This window comes from Ylistrum balloti, unplaced genomic scaffold, assembly GCF_031769215.1.
Source record: "Ylistrum balloti isolate Yb309-2 unplaced genomic scaffold, AGI_CSIRO_Ybal_v1 Utg370242, whole genome shotgun sequence".
Classification (NCBI taxonomy): domain Eukaryota; kingdom Metazoa; phylum Mollusca; class Bivalvia; order Pectinida; family Pectinidae; genus Ylistrum; species Ylistrum balloti.
In genome coordinates, this window is record NW_026782196.1 from 380,641 (window position 1) to 405,870 (window position 25,230).

The following is a 25,230-nucleotide window of genomic DNA, read 5'->3' on the forward strand; positions in this document are numbered from 1 at the left end:
AACATTTTAATAGTGACATAAGATTTTTTAACATGTATAGACTACATGTAAAATATTCAGCTATAGAACTAAAACCTCAATACTATATCAGTCTTACTTCCATCATTTCACTATAACAACACATTGACATGCAATGTCTCAATATTCTCTTATGTATACGATCGTGACATGTTCATTCCGATCAGTCACTCTGAAATTGTGCACCTTACCTTGAAAATGATTTTTACTTCTAGTAAACTTTACTGTGCACTTCCCCATGAGAGTGATTTATTCTATAGAGTGCTTTACTTCTGATCATAACTTAATTCTGAGTCACTCCTTTACTGTGCAGCTCATTCTGATAGCGATTTACTTCTTATAATAACTGACTCCTGAGTCAATCCTTTACTGTGTATCTCACGCTGATAGTGAATTACTCCTGAGTCAATCCTCCTCTGTGTATCTCGCCCTGATAGTGATTTATTCCTGAGTCAATCCTTTACTGTGTATCTCACCCTGATAGTTAATTACTCCTGAGTCAATCCTCTACTGTGTATCTCACCCTGATAGTGATTTACTCCTGAGTCAATCCTTTACTGTGTATCTCACCCTGATAGTTAATTACTCCTGAGTCAATCCTCTACTGTGTATCTCACCCTGATAGTGATTTACTCCTGAGTCAATCCTCTACTGTGTATCTCACCCTGAAAGTGATTTACTCCTGAGTCAATCCTCTACTGTGTATCTCACCCTGATAGTTAATTACTCCTGAGTCAATCCTCTACTGTGTATCTCACCCTGATAGTGATTTACTCCTGAGTCAATCCTCTACTGTGTATCTCACTCTGAAAGTGATTTACTCCTGAGTCAATCCTCTACTGTGTATCTCACCCTGATAGTGATTTACTCCTGAGTCAATCCTCTACTGTGTATCTCACCCTGATAGTGATTTACTCCTGAGTCAATCCTTTACTGTGTATCTCACCCTGATAGCGATTTACTCCCGAGTCAATCCTTTACTCTGTTCTCTCTGCATCTGACCTTCAGAATGTGTGTTGTAATGAATCTTAAGGACTATTGACTGATTAAAACTTTTACCACAAACATCACACCTGTATGGCATCATCCCTGCATGGATCGATTGATGTTTCTGAAGATTAGATAGCTTAGTAAAGCTCTTCCCACAGATATCACACATCAGTGGTTTACCTCCTAGATGTTCCCTTTGGTGTGTTGCTAGAGCACTTGCCTCTTTAAAAATGTCACCACAAATATCACATTTATGTTGTATGGCTTCTATGTGTATCTTAAAGTGTCTCTTTAGTCCGTACGGCTGTCGAAACCCCTCGCCACAGACATCACACGAGTATGGTTTTTCTCCAGTGTGTATCATTTTATGTGTACGCAAGCCATTTGCTTGAATAAATACCTTACCACAAACATCACACTCATGTGAATATTCTCCAGTATGAACCTTAAAATGTCTCCCTAGATTCTGTGTTGTAGTAAACCTCTTTCCACAGATATCACACTCATGTGGCTTTTCTCCAGTGTGCTTGAGTTGGTGTGCTTTAAGAGTAGACACCATACCAAATCCTTTACCACAAACAGGACAGTTGTACGGCCTCTCACCAGTATGTACCTTTTGGTGAGTCTTGAGGTTAGCCAGCTGACTAAAGTCTTTACCACATATGTCACACTTGAAGGGTTTTTCTCCAGTGTGTATCAGGGAATGGGTACGAAGATTGGAGGCCTGAGTGAATCCCTTACCACAGACATTACATTTGTACGGTTTCTCCCCTGTATGTGACCTAAGATGTCTCTTTAGATCTTCTGTAGTTCGTGTCTGTCTACCACAGATGTCACACTCATAGGGTTTCTCTCCGGTATGTATCATACGGTGAGTGTTGACAGCTGCAGTCTTTTTGAATACTTTACCACATATATCACATTTAAAGGATTTCTTATGAATGTTATTAAACATGTGAAGTTGAAACTTTTCTTCATTCCTAAAATTTTTATTACAGATTTCACAGGTATATGTAATGCCTGTGTGTATCTTGTAGTGTCGAATTAGACCATCTTTCCGTCGAAACTCCCTACCACACACATCACATTGATAAAATTTGTCTCCTGCAAGCTTTATCTTCTCTATCAGTAGGTCAATCGCAGATTTTTTTTCGTTTTCAGAAATCAAATCAGAATTAATTTTCACCACTGTGTTATCCATTTCTATCTTTACACTCACTAAATGTGCCGGACTCTCATCAGAATCAGATCTATTACACTCACTAAATGTGCCTGACTCTCATCAGAATTAGATCTATTACACTCACTAAATGTGCTGGACTCTCATCAGAATCAGATCTATTACACTCACTAAATGTGCCTGACTCTCATCAGAATCAGATCTATTACACTCACTAAATGTGCCTGACTCTCATCAGAATCAGATCTATTACACTCACTAAATGTGCCTGTCTCCCATCAGAATCAGATCTATTACACTCACTAAATGTGCCTGACTCTCATCAGAATCAGAATCACTAAATCTATTACACTCACTAAATGTGCTGATCTCTCATCAGAATCAGATCTATTACTAAACATCAGAATCAGATCTATTACACTCACTAAATGTGCCTCACTCTCATCAGAATCAGATCTATTACACTCACTAAATGTGCTGGACTCTCATCAGAATCAGATCTATTACACTCACTAAATGTGCCTGACTCTCATCAGAATCAGATCTATTACACTCACTAAATGTGCCTGACTCTCATCAGAATCAGATCTATTACACTCACTAAATGTGCCGGACTCTCATCAGAATCATATTGATAATATTTCTTTGATAGTAGCCTCATGACAATGTGGTTCCAAAGCTCTGTGATTCTGAATTCCCATGAAAATGTTTTAAGGTAGCAATTGTCTTTTCATATTTTCTGAAAAAGAAATAAAGCATTGGAATTAGATAAAATTCCACAAGGTACAGACATAAATTTATAATCAGAAAAGGTACAAGAATGAAAATTTGACAAATATCAACTTTCAATTTGTTGAACGATGAGCTGAAGGGAGGTAACCCCCAGACCATCTGATTCTATTGTAATGGTTGAACTGTTTTGTAATTCAACCATCTCTTATGTTTTATATACACATAACTACAAGAGGCCCAGGGTCAGGTCACCCGAGTAAACTCACAGACTGAAACAATTGGAATGAATACACAGTATAGAGAAGAGAAAATGAGAAATGCTATTTGTACAGGGATAGAAGTGTTTTATTTTCCTACCTATCTCTCCATCAAGAGTTTTTGACTTTACAATACCTGGGTATTGAGACAAGTTTTGAAATTTCCATCAGTCTGTTCTTTTGTTACCATGCCCGTCAACCCCTGTGGGTCAGTCAGAGAAAAGCACCTTAAGACCCTTCCATCACGTAAAGAGTATTTCTTTCTATCATGTTATGGTACTGAGGAGAAGATTTTTTAATGTTCAGTAAATATGACCCATTTTGCCTATACCCATCAGCCCCTCAGGATCTGCCAAGGTCAATGTGTGCATGACATCAAATTGTCATCCAATCCTAACAATACTAACCAAATTTTATCTCTTTTGAATAGAAAATATTCAAATTATATTCAAAAATGCCTTTTTCTATATTGAATATAGTAAACTTTACCCCTCTCCAGGGGGCAATGTGAGACCCTGGGGTCATGAAATTTACAGTTTTTGTAAAGCAACTTAAGACCCTTTCATCCACGAAGAGTATTATTGAAAAGAAGATTTTTGAAATTTCAGTCAATTTGACTATTTTTGGCCCTGGCACTCAGGCCCCTGTGGGGTGGAAACCAACCATATAATTTACAGTTTGATTAACCTTCGGCCATGGAAGCGTTCAGGGGTTTTCTAGAAGAAGTAAAAACTTTGTCTCAGGTGACCTAAAAAGTACTATAATGGATGCAACTACCTTTTCATTTTTTTCCAATTTTTTAAACCTAGACAGATTCCTAACGGCATTTTCCACATATCGTGTCCATAAGCCCTTTAACCTTGCATGATAGCAAGTTAAGCAAGTAGACTTTGCCAATCCATCGAAAATAATCACATTTTTTTATCACAGATTGCAGTCATATCTTGATGTGATCACATGAAAGTGAGATATATCACATCATGTCAAGGTTTCAGGAATGTTAATATAAGGGAGGTAACTCTAACAGAAAACAGTATGTAGGTAATGAGTGCATAATTGTCAACAAAACACTGTCAAACTCACATATTTCTATCTTTTAATTTACACCAATTGGGAATGTGCTTAACTTTTCTTTGTTTTATGTTTAGGCCTTGTTTCAATTCATTCAGTAATTACACATACGTTTGTGTGCAAATGCTACACTCTTGTTTGACATGGCATAATAACCAATGCAAAATTGTACAATTTTACACAAAAAGTGAATAATCAGTTCCCATGCCTTTCGTATGAGCCACAAAATTTACCGCCTCCATTGACAATATTACAAAAATTTAACTTTATATTTGCCTTAAATGCTCCCAATTAACAGCTATACATCCAAGGTCAATGAAGAAGACAGTGATATAAATTGTTGATTTAGCACAAAGTTAGAAAACAGAAATTAATATTTTTCATTTCAACACCAACTTATAATATTATCTATTTTACAGAAAAGGCTATTCCACACCTGTGATGCCTCAAAACAGAAAGACTTCTTTCCATACCTGGTGATCCTGACATGTGGGACTGAACTGTGTTTTCTCTCCTGAAATAATATTTGGAAGATTTGAAATTCACAAGATCTGAAATGTGTTGTAGAGAGAGACTACTTGAAATCTTAAAAACTTCCTTAGCTAAAGTTTTGATATGTCTTCCATGGAGATATGTACATTTGTTGTTTTTTCTTAGAAGAACTTTCAAAGGACTACTGAAATCATTTACAATAAACCTGACTGCCCGTTCTTGTATCTTCTCAAGCTTTCTAGTATTTTTCTGGTTACAAAAATGCCATGTAAGTGGACAACAATTAAAATTTGAACAGACTCAAAAATAGTTATCTTGTGTGACTTAGTAAGGTTACCATCGATTCTCTAACATATTCACAATTGTTTGGATGCTTTCACATGTACAAAATATTCACATTTAACTTCATGGCAACCAATATTAAAAGAAGAGGTAAAATAAAGATTGGAATTTAGTAGGATTAGTTTGCATACCATTATCATTTAACCATTCAAATATATTTTGCCTTTCACTTTCTAGTACATTAGAGAGGCTAACAGGATCATCATTGATAGGAGAACAAAAAGTTGTCATCAGTGTAATTATACAGAGTACAGCACACAACATTATAAAAGATGTCATTAATAAAAATGTTGAACAAATGAAGGCCAACAATTCACTCCAAAGTTACCCCTGTTGATCAAATGCTTCCAGCAACTGACAGAGGGCCCAAGACCAGTCCACTGGAGCAGGTTGCTGAAATAGCTGCAGACCAGATCAACGCATGTGCTGTTCAGCCCATAGACCCTCAGCTTCTCCAGCAACAGTCCATAGGGTAAGCAGTCAAAAGCCTTGGACAAGATGTTTGTTGTCATCCAAGGCATGACACCAGTCCTCCAGTAGTCGTAGAAGAGTGGTATTACACCCAAAGCCCTTCCTGAAAGCAATAGAAAAAGATTAAAAACGGGTCAAAGAATGAGGAGAGTTGGTCATGAATAACTCTCTCAAAAACTTTGGATAAAGCAAACAAAACACTGACAAGTCTATAATTCTCCTTATCTAAAAGATTTTTTTAAAATAGGAACTACATGGACTTGCTTAAATCTATTAGGATAAGTCTTCTTCGAAAAGACAAAAATAACGTCTTTGAGAGGCAACACTAAAGAATCCGAGCCCAGTGTAAGAATTTTGGCTGATATGCTGTGCACACCAGTGGAATTTTTACTGTCAAACCAATTAATAACCTTGGCAAAAGTGGATGATGCATTATGATTAAAACTAAAAGGATTCACAGGAACATGGTTCTGTTTAATAGAGTCTAGGTTATGGTATCTAGAGAAGTGTACACTACCAACAACACCTTTACCAATATACCGCTTGAAGCATTTGCACAAAAGTAGTTTACAATATTACAAACCTCAGTTTGATCAGTCAATCATGTCTCTGAAATGAATCAAATGTCACCTGCTATTAGTGAAGTATTTTAAAATGTTGAATATTAATTCAACCACAGATCGCGTTTACAGAACCATACCCAGTCTTCGTTCCAGGCTAAACGGATGTAAATAAAGCGAGAAAGGGTACGGCGATTGACAGGATCAGGCAGTATCGGGAAGAACCGGACGGAAACAGACAGGACCGACGTTCAACGTTCTTTATTTATTAATTTTGTGACTTGATATCTATGTTTTCAATGGCTTGAATTGGCCATGTAACATAAAGATGGAGGATTTCGACATTTATTAATTAATTAATTCATTCATTCATTCATTTTATTGACTTTTGGCCTTCCGGCCCATCAGTACAATGCATATACATACAAATCATGAATATTGGCACGACACACAGTGCTACAGTGGAGAGAGTAGTATATCATTAGTATGAAAGAAGAAGACATTAATTTCTCAACTTGTTAGCTTCAACAATGTATTTACCAAACTGACATAGTTCTTTTGTATTCCTAGTACTTAATAATTGTAAAAACTTAAACATTGATGGTCTCTTCCAATAATATTTCTTTATATATAGTGTTCTTAAATTTTGATATGACTGACATATTAAAACAAAATGATACTCATCTTCAACTTCATTACTTGAATTACATAATCTACAATATAGCAATATTTCGGTATCTGCCTGTCTCGATCGCTCAGGAATGTGCAGACAAACGTTATTTTGGTAAATTTATTCTTAATTTCTTAGGAATATATCTTGTTAAGTAAAACTGTATGGATAAATTGTCTACCAGGTGTTTATAAAGGAAACATTTGGATGAAGCTTCTAGCAAGCCTCTTAAGTGTTGTTGGCCTTGATCAATAATTCTTTGACGAATAAGAGGTAAAATGAAATTAATATTGAATGGAGATTGGGCTAACCAAACACCACCAAAACCTAAGGAAACCAATTCATCTGTTACATAATGTAACCAATTAAAACAGGTACCTGTGGATCTGTCTCGTAAAAATTCATATGCACAATTCAAAATACAATTTTTGGTATCAAGCAACTTAAACCAATACTTGATAATTCAATATTTTCTCATGTACTCTAAGGGCAGACGCCCAAGTTCACAATAAACCATAACATTGCATGTTGTTTTTTTTACTTTAAGAACTTTCTTACAAAAATTTAAGTGAATTTTCTCTTTATGTAGTGCCTTTATGGATCCCCATACTTCACATGCATAGAACAATATGCTACTTATATATGTGTCAAACAACCTTAACAAAGTTGTACAGTTAAGATTTAGAGTAGAACATTTCGACAACAAAGCAAACATTGCTTTAAGACCTTGTTCAGATAAATGTTTCTGAATAATATTAAACTTATTATTGTATTTGAATAACACCACCCAGGTACGAGAACTGCTCGACACAATTAACTGGATTACCTTTATATGACCAAACTTCAGTGTTGCGAATTTTCCCACATTTTTTGTCTTATCTATATTAACAGATAGCTTCCATTGCTCAGTATAGCTAGCAAGATTGTCTAGTAGTTCCTGTAAACCCTCAACAGTTTCATAGAACAGAACTAAATCATCTGCATATAACATAAGAAAAAGACTTAATTCACCAAAGTTATATTGGTTACTACAATTTGAGATAAAATAAGATTCAAAATCATTAGTATGCATTATTTCAATAATCAAGTGATTTCAGCTCTGAAATGTTTCTTAGTTTTTCCATTATCGGTTATTTTTAAACTTGATAATATTTTTTTAGCAGACATAACTTGTTCTGGTAATTTGTTCCAAATTGATACCGATCTAATTGAAGAAAACAGTTTTTCCATAGTAGAGTTGAAGCACGGTTTGGATAAATTGTTTTTGAGTTTCTCGACGGCTGTGTCGTTGAGTGACGTCCATCCATTATACGCCTGAAGCACAGCATTCCTGGTCATGTACACCATAAATAATCTTATAAAGTTCTATCATCTTTCCTTGATCTCTCCTGAAGGCTAAGGTTGGTAGGCAAAGTTTATCCAAACTCTGGCTGTAGTAAAGGTCTCGTATACCAGTGAGTCAAGCAGTTGCCCGTATTTGTCCCTCTATTTTGTCGATATGCTTTTTCTGACATGGTACACAGAACTAGCGTAATCCGAGTGCGAGCGTACGAGACATATATATATAACGGAATAAAAGATTTTTGGTCCATGAACTGGAAAGTTCTTCTGAGAAGTGCAAACACAGAGTTCGCTTTCTTTATCTTACTTTTTCAAGACACAAGAAACTTTATTTCACGTCGAATATTACAAACAGTAAACATAAGCTCTTGTAAGCTTGTACTTCGACATTTTATTGACTTTCCAATGACATTTCAGAGTCATTGATGACCCCGATATCCTTTTCCGGCGTCTGCAAGTTACTTCCCTGGAGTTGGTAGATTGGTTCGGGTGTTCTCTGGCCTCGGACTGTCTCATAACGCAATCTCTTGTGTTTGCACTTGTCAGAGTGCACGTGTTGCTCCAATGGCCCATAGCATCTAGATCTGTCTGTAGGCTTAGACTGTCTTCCCTGGTTTTTATGATTAAAAAACGTAGTGTTATCAGCAAAAAGGTACATTTCAGAGATAGTAGAAAACAGTTAATTGTTGTGTGTTTTTTTTGCTGAATTTCCATCATCTCAGTTCGAGTAGAGGTTTGTGTTCATACTATCTCCTAAGCTTAGGAGTTTTTGTCTCTGTACTTTTATAGCTATAATGTGTTCATACTATCTACTAAGCTTAGGGTTTTTTTTCTCTGTACTTTTATAGCTATAATGTGTTCATACTATCTCCTAAGCTAAGGAGTTTTTGTCTCTGTACTTTTATAGCTATAATGTGTTCATACTATCTACTAAGCTTAGGAGATTTTTTTCTCTGTACTTTTATAGCTATAATGTGTTCATACTATCTCCTAAGCTTAGGGTTTTTTTCTCTGTACTTTTATAGCTATAATGTGTTCATACTATCTCCTAAGCTTAGGAGTTTTTTTTCTCTGTACTTTTATAGCTATAATGTGTTCATACTATCTCCTAAGCTTAGGAGTTTTTTTCTCTGTACTTTTATAGCTATAATGTGTACATACTATCTCCTAAGCTAAGGAGTTTTTTCTCTGTACTTTTACAGCTATAATGTGTTCATACTATCTACTAAGCTTAGGAATTTTTTTCTCTGTACTTTTATAGCTATAATGTGTTCATACTATCTCCTAAGCTTAGGAGTTTTTTCTCTGTACTTTTATAGCTATAATGTGTTCATACGATCTCCTGTGATTAGTTTTTCTCTGTACTTTTATAGCTATAATGTGTTCATACTATCTCCTAAGCTGAGGAGTTTTTCCTCTGTACTTTTATAGCTATAATGTGTTCATACGATCTCCTAAGCTTAGGAGTTTTTTCTCTGTACTTTTATAGCTATAATGTGTTCATACGATCTCCTGTGATTAGTTTTTCTCTGTACTTTTAAAGCTTTAATGTGTTCATACTATCTCCTTTGATTAGCTTTTCTCTGTACTTTTATAGCTATAATGTGTTCATACTATCTCCTGTGATTAGTTTTTCTCTGTACTTTTATAGCTATAATGTGTTCGTACAATCTCCTGAGATTAGTAGTTCGTTTCTGAATTATTCATCATTTTCTGTAGTTACATATTAACTGTTAACTATTTCTTAGATAAAGAGTGCTTTTTATGATCTCCTTTGTCGCTTCATCCACAGGAAAACTGTGTTAGTTGTTCTATTGTATTGGCAACTACTTGACTTCAAACTGTTTTAATAAACGGCTGAAATGTATCCAGTTTTGATTGTTGCTGATAGAGTTATCAATAACTTCATCCCATTATATTATTTGACTTAGTCCCACATTCATTGATGTATAACTTGCTTTGTGATTGTGTTCTATTGCTTTAACATTCTATGCTCTGTTCATTGTTTTAACTTCGGTAATTACAATTGCATCCGGATTTCATTTACTCCTATGTTTAGTTCTGCCAATTATTTTTTCAACTGATCGGCATTTGTGTACATACATTTAAAATAATTTATTTATTTAAGCTTACTACGGGTTTCACTATTATTGCTATGATTTCGCGAATACTGTTTGTTCTACTTGGGCATCTGTGGCCCGCATTTTGGTTTCTTTCCTGGCCCGTGGTGGTCCGCGCTCTTTGTAGGTGAATTACCCGCTGATTTCGATTCTCTTTTCTTTTTGGCTTGCTGCCAAAGTTGCTTTTCTTGTTCCCTCTCTCGGCGTTTGTTAAATGGTTGCTTATCTTTTATACTTTTAAATTTATCTTCTTCGCCAAGATTCTTCATATTTTTAAAATGTTTTCTCAGCATTAAGATCGCGCAGTGTAACTAGTAATGACCTGTCCTTCCCCTGTTCTGTTATGAAATCTTTATGGAATCTTTCAAGTCTGATAGACTTGCTTCCATGTGTATCCTTCTCCTGGGGACAGACATTACATTTTTCCTTTCTGTCTACTGCACCGTATATTATAATATTGCATTCCCTCGACTTTCTGTCATTTATCTCTCACATCTTGTTTGTGAGATTTCGTGCAGGTGCACTGCTCTTGTCTGCTTCCTGTGCTTTATTCGATTTATTTTTGCTGTTCTGATTTTCGCTGCTCTTTAATGATTCTGCGGATCGTGTCTTCGTCGTGCTTTACTGCCACTTTTTTCTTCTAGAGTTGATATCCTTTTTTCTGTTCGAAAACTTGACATCTTTCTTCTACTTTTCATCATATTTTATAATCATATATAGGTCGTTGTTTGTAGGATCATAATTTCCTGTTTTCCTTTGATACTTAATGCAGTGATGTGATCTTCATCGTTCACATTCCAGCATCTTCTCACACGAGTCGGAGAATATCTGCATATATTCTTTACATGTCCTCCCATCCTCCTCATTATTGACTATATTGAAGTTCATAGCAAAGCTAGAACTCGGTGAAATCGGCGTTGGTCCCTGAACCGATGTTGTACCTGGAGGTCTCCCTCGAGTTCGTCGCAGTGTTTTGCTAAGGACACCACCGCCGTCTTCTTTATGCTGACATGGCGTCCAGTCAAGCGGTTACGCTGTCCTGACGCCTTAAACAGGGGATTAACATTGTGCTTGGACTCTAACCTCGGTTACCAGTATATCTGCCAATGTGTACACAACAACCCTTCGCATGGTACGTGCTGCTTGTCGTTTACTGGAATTCTTGATGGACAACTTTGCGGGGGATATCTTGTGTCTAGATATATTTTTTCAATGTGGTGTCAATAACGTTATGTGGATTCTGGGTTGACTTCATTTAACGCGAGGACTACTGCAGAGCAGTTTTCGACTACTATGGGAGCAATTTTGTCACACGTGAGCTGTCTGTGGGAGCAGGTAGGGCTTGAAGTGTTTGAGCCGTCTACGTTGTCCGCTTTTATTTCACATGCAAAATATGCGGAGTGATATGAAATAGGTTCACGATTATGATATTCTATAACAATTTTTTATTCAATTTAGTTTTAAGTCCTTTGATAGAAAATTACATTGAATGTGAAATGCAATTTATAATATGACCACATTACCTATAAGTGAATATGCCACTTGTCACTACAAGGCAATAGATTTCTATTTAAAATCCATTTAGATTTATTTAGAGTGCATACCTGGTGTAACACACCATTAGAAGTTTAATCAGAAATTTATTTAGAATGCATACCTGGTGTAACACACCATTAGAAGTTTAATCAGAAATTTATTTAGAGTGCATACCTGGTGTAACACACCATTAGAAGTTTAATCAGAAATTTATTTAGAGTGCATACCTGGTGTAACACACCATTAGAAGTTTAATCAGAAATTTATTTAGAGTGCATACCTGGTGTAACACACCATTAGAAGTTTAATCAGAAATTTATTTAGAAATAAAAAAAATCATGAAATCGTATACTGAATATACTGGAAGTGTGCAATATATGCTGAAAATAAAATGTGCTAAATACATATTATACTGCAATATTTGAAAGCGTGTCCTATTAGGGAACCGTGTTTGTTTATAGGGAAGGATGACGGCATTATAATGTAGAATATAAACGTGTTTATCTCAATGTACTGATAGTTTTATGAAATATAAAAATTAATAAAATAGCCATTCTTTTTTAAACATGTTAGATATTTAGCTAAATATCGTTGTAAGTAAAAGCTGACATTTTTAGATTATTGGAATTCAGTTTAGCAATGGTAAACATTTGACGTGGTATACATCAGCCATGTTTATTACAGGAGCTATTGTAATTTCTCTTAATTCGGTTTTATTCTTCCGAAATGGCAATCCTCTTATTTCATTTTTATCTTGATAATTAAATCTCCCATTTCTAATCATTTGCACTGTATATATATTATTGAAATTTGAATAGTTTTATTCTCAATATGTTCTGACAATTGCAGGAAAACGTTTTCCAACCACCCAAGCAACGAAACATTATTACATAGGTCGTTTCACAAAATCTCTGCCGACCTGGAAAAGCAAAAGTAAATGGATGATATGATTGGTTAAATATGCCAACAGGTCATCTAACTTGTGCAGCCCAGACAGATTTGCATGGCGGGTGTCTTCGCTGAAGCTGAAGACAATAACCGTTTCGGAACACCTAATCATATCCTTTTTGTAACGTTTTGGCATATTCAGAGAAGTTCATCATTACTGTAATTCTGCAACAACGAGTTAAGCTATGTTCACGAACGGTTAAGTTCCATTCACAACTATCCAAGAAATGAAGAAGAGCCGAGCATGTCCATTTTCTGATTTTTCCATGCTGCCGATGATTTGGTTTGGGTGCTCATTTTATTTCCTTGTCTTACAATAGTGTTCGCTCACCTGGAACAGTAAACATACAAATATAAACAATAATGTACCATACCATAAACTTTGCACTAAGTAGAGCTAGTGACAATTTTAGCATATTCTGCATATAGCATATAGCTGAAGTGTAGACTTTAAACCGTCAGAAACATGGAAAAGTGATAACTAGATATCCAGCCACAAGGTGTAGAAGTATGAAACATCCACAAAAAATGGATTGTGCATATCAAGAGAAGAAAGACTGATATTATTATTGATTTTGAACACATTATCGATGAACAGATGCACATTAACATAACCCAAGTCACGTGTAAACCTCATTTATCCCAATCCTCAATAAGCAAACATGCGCACTATGAAACATTACATTTTCTCCGTCGCATGGTTTGGGCGTGCTCTGTTATTATCATAATTATTTGTGACTTGTTTGGAATCACGTGTCTTGTTTGACCAATCACAGCGTCATTCACAGCGTCGGCTGGTGATATTTTTAAAGAAACAATGAAAAGAGGATCAGTTTATCAATGGTTATAGAGATATAAGGTTGTTACAAGAAGTGTTATACCGAAAAAGATACTGTATAGAGTTTTATGCCATTCCATTTAGAAGGGTTGCTTTAAAGAGTGTTCTACCATTCTACAGAGAAAAGTATATACAAAAAAGTATATATTCCACTGAGAAAGGTTGCGAGAAGGAGTTTTGTACCATTCCACTGAGAAATCGGATCAAAGGTAATGTGGCTTTATTTCTTCTTGTGTTTGTTTTAATTTTTTCAATCAGTACACGGATTTTAGATTAATTTGTTTGTAAACTGCCTGATTGTGAATTGTACGACGCGAACGCTAAACGGTTAAAATTCATTTGTTCTTCACGTTTCCAGTTAATCATATGATAAATGCAGAAAAGCATCGTGCTGATGACAGTTAAGAGAAAATGTATGTTGTCATATCAGGCATACTTATAGAATATAGATATATTAAACAATAAGCACAAGTACTTATAATCGTATTGTAAGATGCCGCCTTTCTTTCTGGTCTGATATGCAGCATAATTAGGATTAGATATGCAGACAGGGCACTGTCTGTTCTGGTTCGCCATTTTGGATTTGATACCGCCATTTTTCTTCTCAGTGACTGATGAAAATATTTAAATGCTTTTCAATGTTTTAATAATCACCCAAAATTTACGTAAGAATTCCCTCCATGACAGTGTAAAATCACCATTTTGCTTTTTCTTACCAGTAATTAACTACTGATACAGTACAATGTGTTTTGCTGTTTCGATGGTATTTTGAATCGATGACAAAGACAAATACCATCTGTCAATGGAAATTTACTCAGAAGTTTTAATTGGATATGGATGGGTAGATTTATGGTTTTCAAATACTCTACTTAGTTGATGGTTTAAGAAGAACTTTAAATAAAGGCGCCACAAAGATGATATTGTAAATACATTAGTGCATCATCAAATGTTCAGCTGTCATTAAATAATTATATCTGATAAACATTAATCAAAAGAAAATACCTGGTTACTACGACATCCCTGTTATCGACCACTTTAATGCTAGTTACTGTAAATGACGTAACGAGGTAACAATACTTCCACACACCGGTTTCACAGAGTGATCGGATATATATATATATATAAATCATGTTTATTTATAATTTACTCGCATCTCGTCAAATCAAGTTTTTTATATTGTTATATTGTTGTGGTATACTAACAGTAAATTATCTACGGTTATATTAGTGACTACTAGAAATCAACATTTGAGATCAAAGAATCATACATATATTTGTGGTAGCATACCTTGTCGGGTATTTAAAAAATGGTGATATAGGGTAATACTATACAACAACTGCGGTTTAAAACCGAATGTTTACAATATACTCGAGTCATGATACCAAGACAAACACTGTATCTACCTACAGCTATTATTACGAGCAGAAATATAACTAGAAGGTTACCACATTTTAAAAATGATGTCATTTAACGTTTTGTAATGTATCAATTTGGTCTTCATATGTATGATTCTTTATGAAGGTCTAGACCGATGATAGATCTAATTCTGTTTATTCCAAAGAATACAAACGAATGAAAGACACAATGGCCAAGTCGCAGTTAAAAGCTGAAGAAAACTTTAAACAAGAAAATAATCAAAATCATGTTTTGTATATGGAATTTACATTTACAAGACTGTTATCTAGAAATATCCCCACAAATACAACCTTTGATCAAAAGCTAAGTACCTTGGTGAATTACATCTAAAAGTAAACAGATTATTAGTACATTTATTTATAAATTATTGTACTGGAAATGTAATTTAAAAAATCTACGAAATGCTAATAAAAGAAGTATTTATACATATACTGATTATGTTAAATTTTATGTTAATAACCGCAGACATTATACAACTAATCTGATTACATAAAAAAAAAATACACAGTGAAATGGAGGCTTGGAGGTCAGCCTGAAATAGTAATGGGCGTCGATCAATATTACTTTAGTCTATCTAGGTCAGTCAAACGTAATGTCCGATTCTTTACAAAAAATTGCAAGAAATCTGACATAAATGTGAACTTCAAACTTACAATATGGCATTCAACACAGCCTTATGTAGGGAAATGTTATCAGATATTTACAAACATTATACATTAGCAATTTTATTATTCAAATCAACTTTGATACCACTATATATTGTACATATCTTTATTTGTACCGCTATATTAAACTGTTAGGATATGTTAGTAAGATTGCGCATTTGTATTCAACTATATCGTTGTTGACTTTTGCCTACACTTTCTGTCTACCTAATGCTATTTGTTATTGTACAAAACTGAATTATCATGTCTCTCTCTCTCTCTCTCTCTCTCTCTCTCTCTCTCTCTCTCTGATGAGGAGGAGGCTCAAAATTGTATGTTGATGGGTATTTAATGATAATGGTTATAATATTATCATGTTCAGTGATGATGAGCTGGATGGGGAGGATGATGATGATGAAAAATAGATTACCATCACTGTGAGGTGGATGATGATGAAGATGGTGATGATGAAGAAAGAATGAAAGACAACTTTGTTAATGATCAGTAAATAATCATTGTTGTTTTGATGATAAGGATGACGAATGGATGGTAACTTGATGGTGATGAATGAACTATAATGATGGTTGTCATGATAATAATGATGATGATGATGATGATGATGATGATGATGATGATGATGATGATGATGAATGAATGAATGATTGTTATGATAATAACGATGATGAATGGTGTAACTTTGATGAGGATGATGAATGAATAATGATTGTTATGATGATGAGAACGATGAAAGAATGATAACTTGATGAAAAATAAAATAAAAAAACTTTGATACCACTAAACAAGGAGTCCTCCACCCAAATGTATTTGGAAACACGAACATATAATTTAAACAAACCGATATTCTATAAACATTAGTGGAAAAGAGGGATAACAAAGGTAACTTCATTAAAATGAAAAGAAAAATACCTATATCTCAACGTAATCATTAAGTTTAATCAATTCAATAAAGCTAGGGCAAAACAAATAGGAAGAAAAAGAGCAGTTGATTAAGCGCCTTCTGATTCATCGACGACACCACGCATGTGAATCTTGGTCAATCCAAACAACCAATGTCACGTTCTCAATTTGTACAAACCAACCGGGAAACTAACCAACATCAAACACGTCCTGCTTCATATCACACAACGGAACCAACCGGCAAACTTACCAACATCAAACACGTCCAGCTTCCTATTACTAAACGGACCCAACAGGCAAACTAACCAACATCAAACACGTCCAGCTTCCTATCACTAAACGGACCCAACAGGCAAACTAACCAACATCAAACACGTCCAGCTTCATATCACTAAACGGAACCAACCGGCAAACTAACCAACATCAAACACGTCCTGCTTCATATCACACAACGGAACCAACCGGCAAACTTACCAACATCAAACACGTCCAGCTTCATATCACACAACGGAACCAACAGGCAAACTAACCAACATCAAACACGTCCAGCTTCCTATCACTAAACGGACCCAACAGGCAAACTAACCAACATCAAACACGTCCAGCTTCCTATCACTAAACGGACCCAACAGACAACCTCATGAACATCAAACACGTCCAGCTTCATATCACACAACGGATGCAACAGGCAAACTAACCAACATCAAACACGTTCAGCTTCATATCACACAACGGAACCAACAGGCAAACTAACCAACATCAAACACGCCCAGCTTCATATCACACAACGGACCCAACAGGCATGCTAACGAACATGAAACACGTCCAGCTTCCTATCACACAACGGAACAAACAGGCAAACAAGCTGTTATCAAACACGCCGAGCTTCATATCACACAATGGAACAAACAGGCAAACTAGCTGTTATTAAACACGTCCAGTTTCCTATCACACAACGGAACCAATCGGCATGCTAACGAACATCAAACACGTCCACCTTCATATCATACAACGGACGCAACAGGCAAACTAACGAACATCAAATACGTCCAGCTTCCTATCACACAATGGGAATAAACAGGCTAACAAGCTGTTATCAAACACACCCAGCTTCATATCACACAACGGAACCAACAGACAAACTAACCAACATCAAACACGCCCAGCTTCATATCACACAACAGACCCAACAGGCATGCTAACGAACATCAAACACGTTCAGCTTCCAATCACAGAATGGAACCAACAGGCAACTAACCAACATCAAACACGTCCAGCTTCCTATCACACAACGGAACCAACAGGCAAACTAACCAACATCAAACACGCCCAGCTTCATATTACACAACGGACCCAACAGGCATGCTAACGAACATCAAGCACGTCCAGCTCCCTATCACTAAACGGACCCAACAGACAACCTCACGAACATCAAAAACGTCCAGCTTCCTATCATCCAATGGAACCAACAGGGAAACTAACCAACATCAAACACCTCCAGCTTCCTATCACACAACGGACGCAACAGGCAAACTAACGAACATCAAATACGTCCAGCTTCCTATCACACAATGGACCCAACCGCCAGACTAACGAATATTAAACACGTCCAGCTTCTTATCACACAACGGACCCAACCGGCCAACTAACGAACATCAAACACGTCCAGCTTCATTTCACACAACGGACCCAACAGGCAAACTAACGAATATCAAACACGTCCAGCTTCATATCACACAACGGACCCAATCGGCCAACTAACCAACACCAAACATATGTTGTATACCTTAATATATAAAACAAATTAGCTGAAAGTCCAAACCACTCAAAATCATTATTTTGTTTTAAAAGGTTCAAAATACAAAAGAGATGAAAAATGGATAAAACTTCATGAATATGAAAAAGGTTAAGGACTTTGGAATTTCAATAACTCTCTATTATATGATGTGGAATATACAGGTATTGTTAAAATGTAATTAAAGAAACTGAAATACAATGTTGTCTTCCAGTTTACAATTTGGCTAATATTAATGACATACAAGACTCACTTTTACAGTACATTATTAGCGATCAGTTATTTTTGAAACTCTATTAGTGAATATAAGAGGGGAAACAATTTCGTTTGCTGATTATAAGAAGAAGATACAAAGCAAACAGGAAAATAAACTTAAGTAATCCATAGAAGATCTAGGACTCGATGGGAAGAGGAAGGAGCAAACCAACTAGTTACTTTTTTAGTCTTGAAAATATAAATTTATTCCAAAACTACAGCTTGATAATGGGATTTTTATTACAAATCAAGAACATATTTTAGAAGAAGTTAAATGTTTTTATGAAAAGCTATATGACTCTAACAGAAATCTTGAAAATGTCACCCTTGACACGTTCCTAACATTCCTAAACTTAGTGATGCTGATTCTAACAAATCAGGGATAAATATCAATGGAGGAAGAAAGTAAAACATTAGCATACACGAAAAATAACAAAAGCCCTGGATCACATGGTTTTACAGTTGAATACATTTTTGGAAACAGCTTGGTAATTTTCTTGTTCGATCATTAATTTATGTGTTTAATTTGACATCAATATTGCTAGCTTGTTCATCTATGTAACACCCACTAGTGTAATGTTCCGTATGTGTCATAGGCTGATAACCTCCATACAAATTACACCCAACCGTCCAAAACCACCACCAAATCTATCACTATGACCACCACCAAATATATCACTATGACTACCACCAAACCCATCACTACGACCACCACCAAATGTATCACTATGACTACCACCAAACCTATCACTATGGCCACCAAACCTATCACTATGACACACCACCAAACCTATCACTATGACCACCAAACCTATCACTATGACCACCACCAAACCTATCACTACGACTACTAACAAATCTATCACTATGACCACCACCAAATATATCACTATGACTACCACCAACTGTATCACTATGACCACCACCAAATCTATCATTATGACCACCAAATCTATCAATATGACCACCAAACCTATCACTATGATCACCACCAAATTCATCACTATGACCACCACCAAACCTATCACTATGACTACTACCAAATCTATCACTATGATCACCACCAAACCTATCACTATGACCACCAAACCTATCACTATGACACACCACCAAACCTATCACTATGGCCACCAAACCTATCACTATGACCACCACCAAACCTATCACTATGACTGCTACCAAATCTATCACTATGACTACCACCAAACCAATTACTATGACCACCACCAAATATATCACTATGACACACCACCAAACCCATCACTATGACCACCACCAAACCTATCACTATGACCACCAAACCTATCACTATGACCAACACAAAACCTATCACTATCACTACTACCAAATCTATCACTATGACTACCACCAAACCTATCACTATGTCCACCACCAAATCTATCACTATGACCACCACCAAACCTATCACTACCACCACCACTAAACCTATCACTATGACTACTACCAAATCTATCACTGTGACTACCACCAAACCTTTCACTTTGTCCACCACCAAACCTATCACTTTGACCACCACCAAAGCTATCAATATGACCACCAAACCTATCACTATGACCACCACCAAACCTATCACTATGACTACTACCAAATCTATCACTATGACACACCACCAAACCTATCACTATGACCACCAAACCTATCACTATGACCACCACCAAACCTATCACTATGACTACTACCAAATCTATCACTATGACCACCACCAAACCTATCACTATGACCACCAAACCTATCACTATGACTACCACCAAACCCATCACTATGACCACCACCAAACCTATCACTGACCACCAAACCTATCACTATGACCAACACCAAACTTATCACTATGACCACCACCAAATATATCAATATGACCACCACTAAACCTATCACTATGACCACCACCAAATCTTTTACTATGACACACCACCAAATCTGTCACCATGACCACCAAACCTATCACTATGACCACCAAACCTATCACTATGACCACCACCAAACCTATCACTATGACTACTACCAAATCTATCACTATGACCACCACCAAACCTATCACTATGACCACCAAACTTATCACTATGACACACCACCAAACCTATCACTATGACCACCAAACCTATCACTATGACCACCACCAAACCTATCACTATGACTACTACCAAATCTATCACTATGACTACCACCAAACCAATCACTATGACCACCACCAAATATATCACTATGACTACCACCAAACCCATCACTATGACCACCACCAAAACTATCACTGACCACCAAACCTATCACTATGACCACCACCAAACCTATCACTGTGACCACCACCAAATCTATCACTATGACCACCACTAAACCTATCACTATGACCACCACCAAACCATCACTATGACCACCACCAAATCTTTTACTATGGCCACCACCAAATCTGTCACCATGACCACCAAATCAACTTAGTATAATTATACATGTCATGTCATTACCGCCTGACCTCAAGTTTTTAATAGACAAAAAATAAAAAGTATTCGTCATGGCCACCAGAAGGCCCAAATTGGCACTCCTCCTTTCACGGCCTTAGCATGGCAGACGAGTCCTCGAAGAACGAAACAGCTGTATCATGAAGTTTAATTCATTGTTTGACGCTAAATTGTGTCAAAAGGTGTTATTCACTTTTGCACAATCTTTGAATTTATAGTAAAACTGTCTCGCATATTGAAGAGCCAGTTGTTGTTTTTTTTTGTCCAATGTCAATATTTTTCTGATGAGACGTACTCAAGCCTTCATTTAAAAAGTAATGGTGAACGTTTCTTGATTTCTGTAGAAATCATAATTTGTTTATTTTAAATGGTAGATTTTAAACTAATGCTGCTCAAGGAAAATACTTTTTTTTTATTGCCCAGGACATATATAAACATATAAATACTGCCGGGGTTGGGGCCCCAGATTCAGCATCTGTACAAATATGTCCTCGTATAAGAGGGCTCTCATTCAACATCCTTATATTTGTTTATCCATTCATCCACCATTTATTCATCCATCCACTCAAAGAATACGCTCATTTGATATGTCTGCTGTACGTTTTTTTTCATTCCTTCTGTAATTCATTCATGCTGTAGTTCATTCATTCAATTGTTCTGTAGTTCATTCATTCTATAATTCATTCGTTCATTCTGTAATCCATTCATTTAGTAATTCATTCTTTATTCTGGTATTCATTCATTCAATTTGTAATTAACTCATTCATTCTGTCACTCAATCAATATGTGGTTCATCATTCAATTATTTACAAAGAGTTTTGTTTACAACAAATTCTACATTTGTAAAAAAACATCATCCCTTAAAGGAGAGCACCTCCCAAACAGGCCAATCGGACACCGGATACCCACCCATGCAGTCACAGACATTATACATAAATTACTTCAAAAGGGGAAAGAACTTTTTTGCCAGGAATTAGTATTCCTTTATTTTCCTAAGGGTCTATGTTATTCAAATATTGTTCAAAATCACCCCATTTATTCTGGAAGAGTAGTTATGATCTATTTTTCTCCCAAATGTACTTTTCTAATTTCATGGTTTTTGCAAAAATCATTCTACATGTTCTAAAATTTGGAATGGAATCTTTTAAGCGTGAGCAATATATGTGATATTTCATTAAAATTAAAAAATGGTTAAATAATTGCCCATACTTTGGACCACCCAGAAGAATATCTGCAACTGTAAAGTTGTAATATGGATGTCTGCCATCACATTCAGTATACCATAAATTAAACTCTTCTTGTAATCTCCGTACATAAGCAATGGACAAAGATATGTTCTAAAGTTTCTGTTTCCCGATTACAGAATGTACAAAACCTATTTGAAATTAGTTTCATTTTTACTAACAAATCATTTGTAGGCAGAATCCTATGATTAATTTTATATTGGAATGATTGTAATTTTGTTTCCATTGTATATTTAAATGTATTAATGTATACATCATGCCAGTTAAAATCATCATCTATTTCTATTACCGATTTCCATTTCTCTTGACTTCTTACAGGTTTTATTGCAACTTGTTGAACCAGTTTCCAGTAAATAAACTTCCAGTCAGTTCTGCTTAACATAACTGATACAATATTTTCCTGTCTAGTTGGTATTATAACTCTATTCTGTTCTATCTCATTTCTGTATGCTGGCTTCCAGTTTTTGTCTATCTTGTTTACTATAGAGTAATACTGAATAAAAGAGTGCACTGCTTCTAACTCATTGAATTCTCTAATTACCCCATTATGAAATAAATCCCAAACTGTTCCTGGACCATTTAGCATTTTCCACTGTTTACAGAGCTTTATATTTTTAACTGGTACAAAATTTATTAAACTTTTGCATAAATATTGTGACAACGTGTCAGGCTCACTTTGGATTTCTGATAAAGTAAGAATTACATCTCTCCAAAATGGATTTTTAATACATTTCCCAAATTCCCCAAGTTTTTTCCTATCGAGGTCATACAGTAGTTCAATTTCAAACGGTAATATTTCTTTTAACAAAGTTATCCATGTAACCTTCAAGTTCTTAAATACTCTTCCAATCCATTTTACTTTTAGACATTTAATGAAAGAAGAGACATGAGTCATGTCAAGCCCACCAATTTCTCTACATGCAAATAGAGTATTACGTTTAACTTTTTAAGTTTTAAAATTTTATTTAACTTATTAACATAAGTTCTGGAGGGATTTGGAAGGGAGGAAAACAGATGAACAAACTTGGGCAAGATAAGAGTTTTTATAATTGTAACGCGTCCAATTAAGGTAAGATCTCGACATGACCAGAATCGTAAAAGTTTATTAGTCTGTTTTAGTTTCCTTTCATAGTTGATACGTTCCATGTTTTCTAGATTTAATGAAAACATAATACCCAACAGTTTAAAGTTTGCATTTGACCAGGATATATTCAAGTCAGGGCATATTCTTTCATTTGAGAATTTTTTATTTCCTATCCAGTACAGTGTAGACTTATGTAAATTTATCTTTAGTCCTGATACTATAGCAAAATTACTCAACCCAACTGCAGCATATAAAGACTGACTCTTACCGTCAAGTAGAAGGTAGGCATCGTCAGTATATTGGCCTAATAAGAACTGGTTTTCTGTTATAACTACGCCTTTTATGTTATTATTTGATTTCAATGATAAGGCTAGAAGTTCTACTCCAATTATAAACATATATGGTGACAATGGGTCGCCCTGACGACAACCTCTACTTAACTCAAAAAAGGTGATAAATGACCATTATTCAGTATACAGCTTTTGGAATTTCTGTAAAAAAAACTCATACCATGTGCATGAAGACTTAAAGATTTCAAAGCCTTGGTAATAAAACTCCACTCAATTGAGTCAAATGCCTTTTCGAAATCTAATACAAACAACAGCCCACACTGATTTTTTTTTTCTAATAATGTCATGATATCATACAGAAGCCTTGTATTATCCCCTATGAACCTATCCTTAATAAAACCTGTTTGCGTCTCACTAATTATATTTGGAAGAACATTTTTAATTCTATTGGCTATAGCTGCAGTAGCAATCCTGTAATCTACATTTAATAAAGAAATAGGTCGCCAGTTTTTTTAGGTATCGTCTATCTTTATCTTCCTTAGGGATGCAAGAAATAATTCCTTGTTTTTGAAAATCTGACGATTGTCCCGTACTATAAGCAAAATTAAACGATCTAAGTAAGAAAACCCCTAAGTCCTTCCAAAAAAATTTATAAAATTCTGCACAAAAACCATCAGACCCCGGACTTTTCCTATTATCAATATTTTTCAAAGCTTTTGCTATTTCAGAGAGTTTTAAGACCCCTTCACAACTATTCTTATCCGTATTATTTAACTTAATATGATGTTGGAAAAAATGTGAATTTTCTAATTCTGTCAATTCATCATGTTTAGATGTGTATAAAATCTTATAAAAAAATTGCTTCTACTTCAATTATCTCCCCTTGATCATCCAGTATATCCCCATTCTCTGTTATAAGTTCAGTTATACTTTTATTTACAAAATGATGCTTTTCTAAATCACAGAAGTATTTTGTTCCCTTTTCCCCATTTTCATACCAGTTTGCTTTTGACCTTAAAAGAAGACCATCTACTTTAGTTTTCCTCATTGATTCAAGTTCCTGTTTTTTGTTACTGAATTCTTCCCATAAGTTATCAGTAGGGTTAAGATTCATTTGTTTTTCAAGTTCTTCAATCTCTTATTCTAAATCTTTCTCAAGTTTTCGTTTACGTTTTGCTTTTGCAATTGAATAGGAAATAGAAAGAGAGCGAATTTTTACTTTTAAAATTTCAAAAAAATTTGGTCATTTACCCGCAATACAATATTTTCAATGTTATTTCTATCACCTTCCACAATATATTCATCTATAGTCTGCGTAATACAATCCTTGACTTGTTGTACATAAGTTAAATCTTCTAATAGAGAAGCATTATGTTTCCAATATCCCCAACCACGTTCTACATTACATGTACTAAAATTTACATCTAATACTATAAATGAGTGATCTGTTCTATAACCAGGTATAATTTTTGAATCTTTTGTTTTTGAAAATATATCTTCTGACACTAAAAAATAATCTAGCCTACTTTGGCGAATAGGGTTTT

General features: G+C 35.3%; 2 protein-coding genes across 2 annotated transcripts; both read right to left on the minus strand.

Moving 5' to 3' along the window:
* Positions 1 to 2,515, minus strand: LOC132552321 (zinc finger protein 227-like). The gene has a single exon (XM_060216482.1). It carries the CDS (start codon positions 2,207 to 2,209, stop codon positions 977 to 979), a length of 1,233 nt encoding a protein of 410 aa, XP_060072465.1. The 5' UTR covers positions 2,210 to 2,515; the 3' UTR covers positions 1 to 976.
* Positions 2,516 to 19,832: 17,317 nt separating this feature from the next.
* On the minus strand, positions 19,833 to 20,372 carry LOC132552280 (uncharacterized). Its single transcript, XM_060216443.1, has one exon. The coding sequence runs from the start codon at positions 20,370 to 20,372 to the stop codon at positions 19,833 to 19,835; it is 540 nt and encodes a 179-aa protein (XP_060072426.1).
* Positions 20,373 to 25,230: the final 4,858 nt, after the last annotated feature.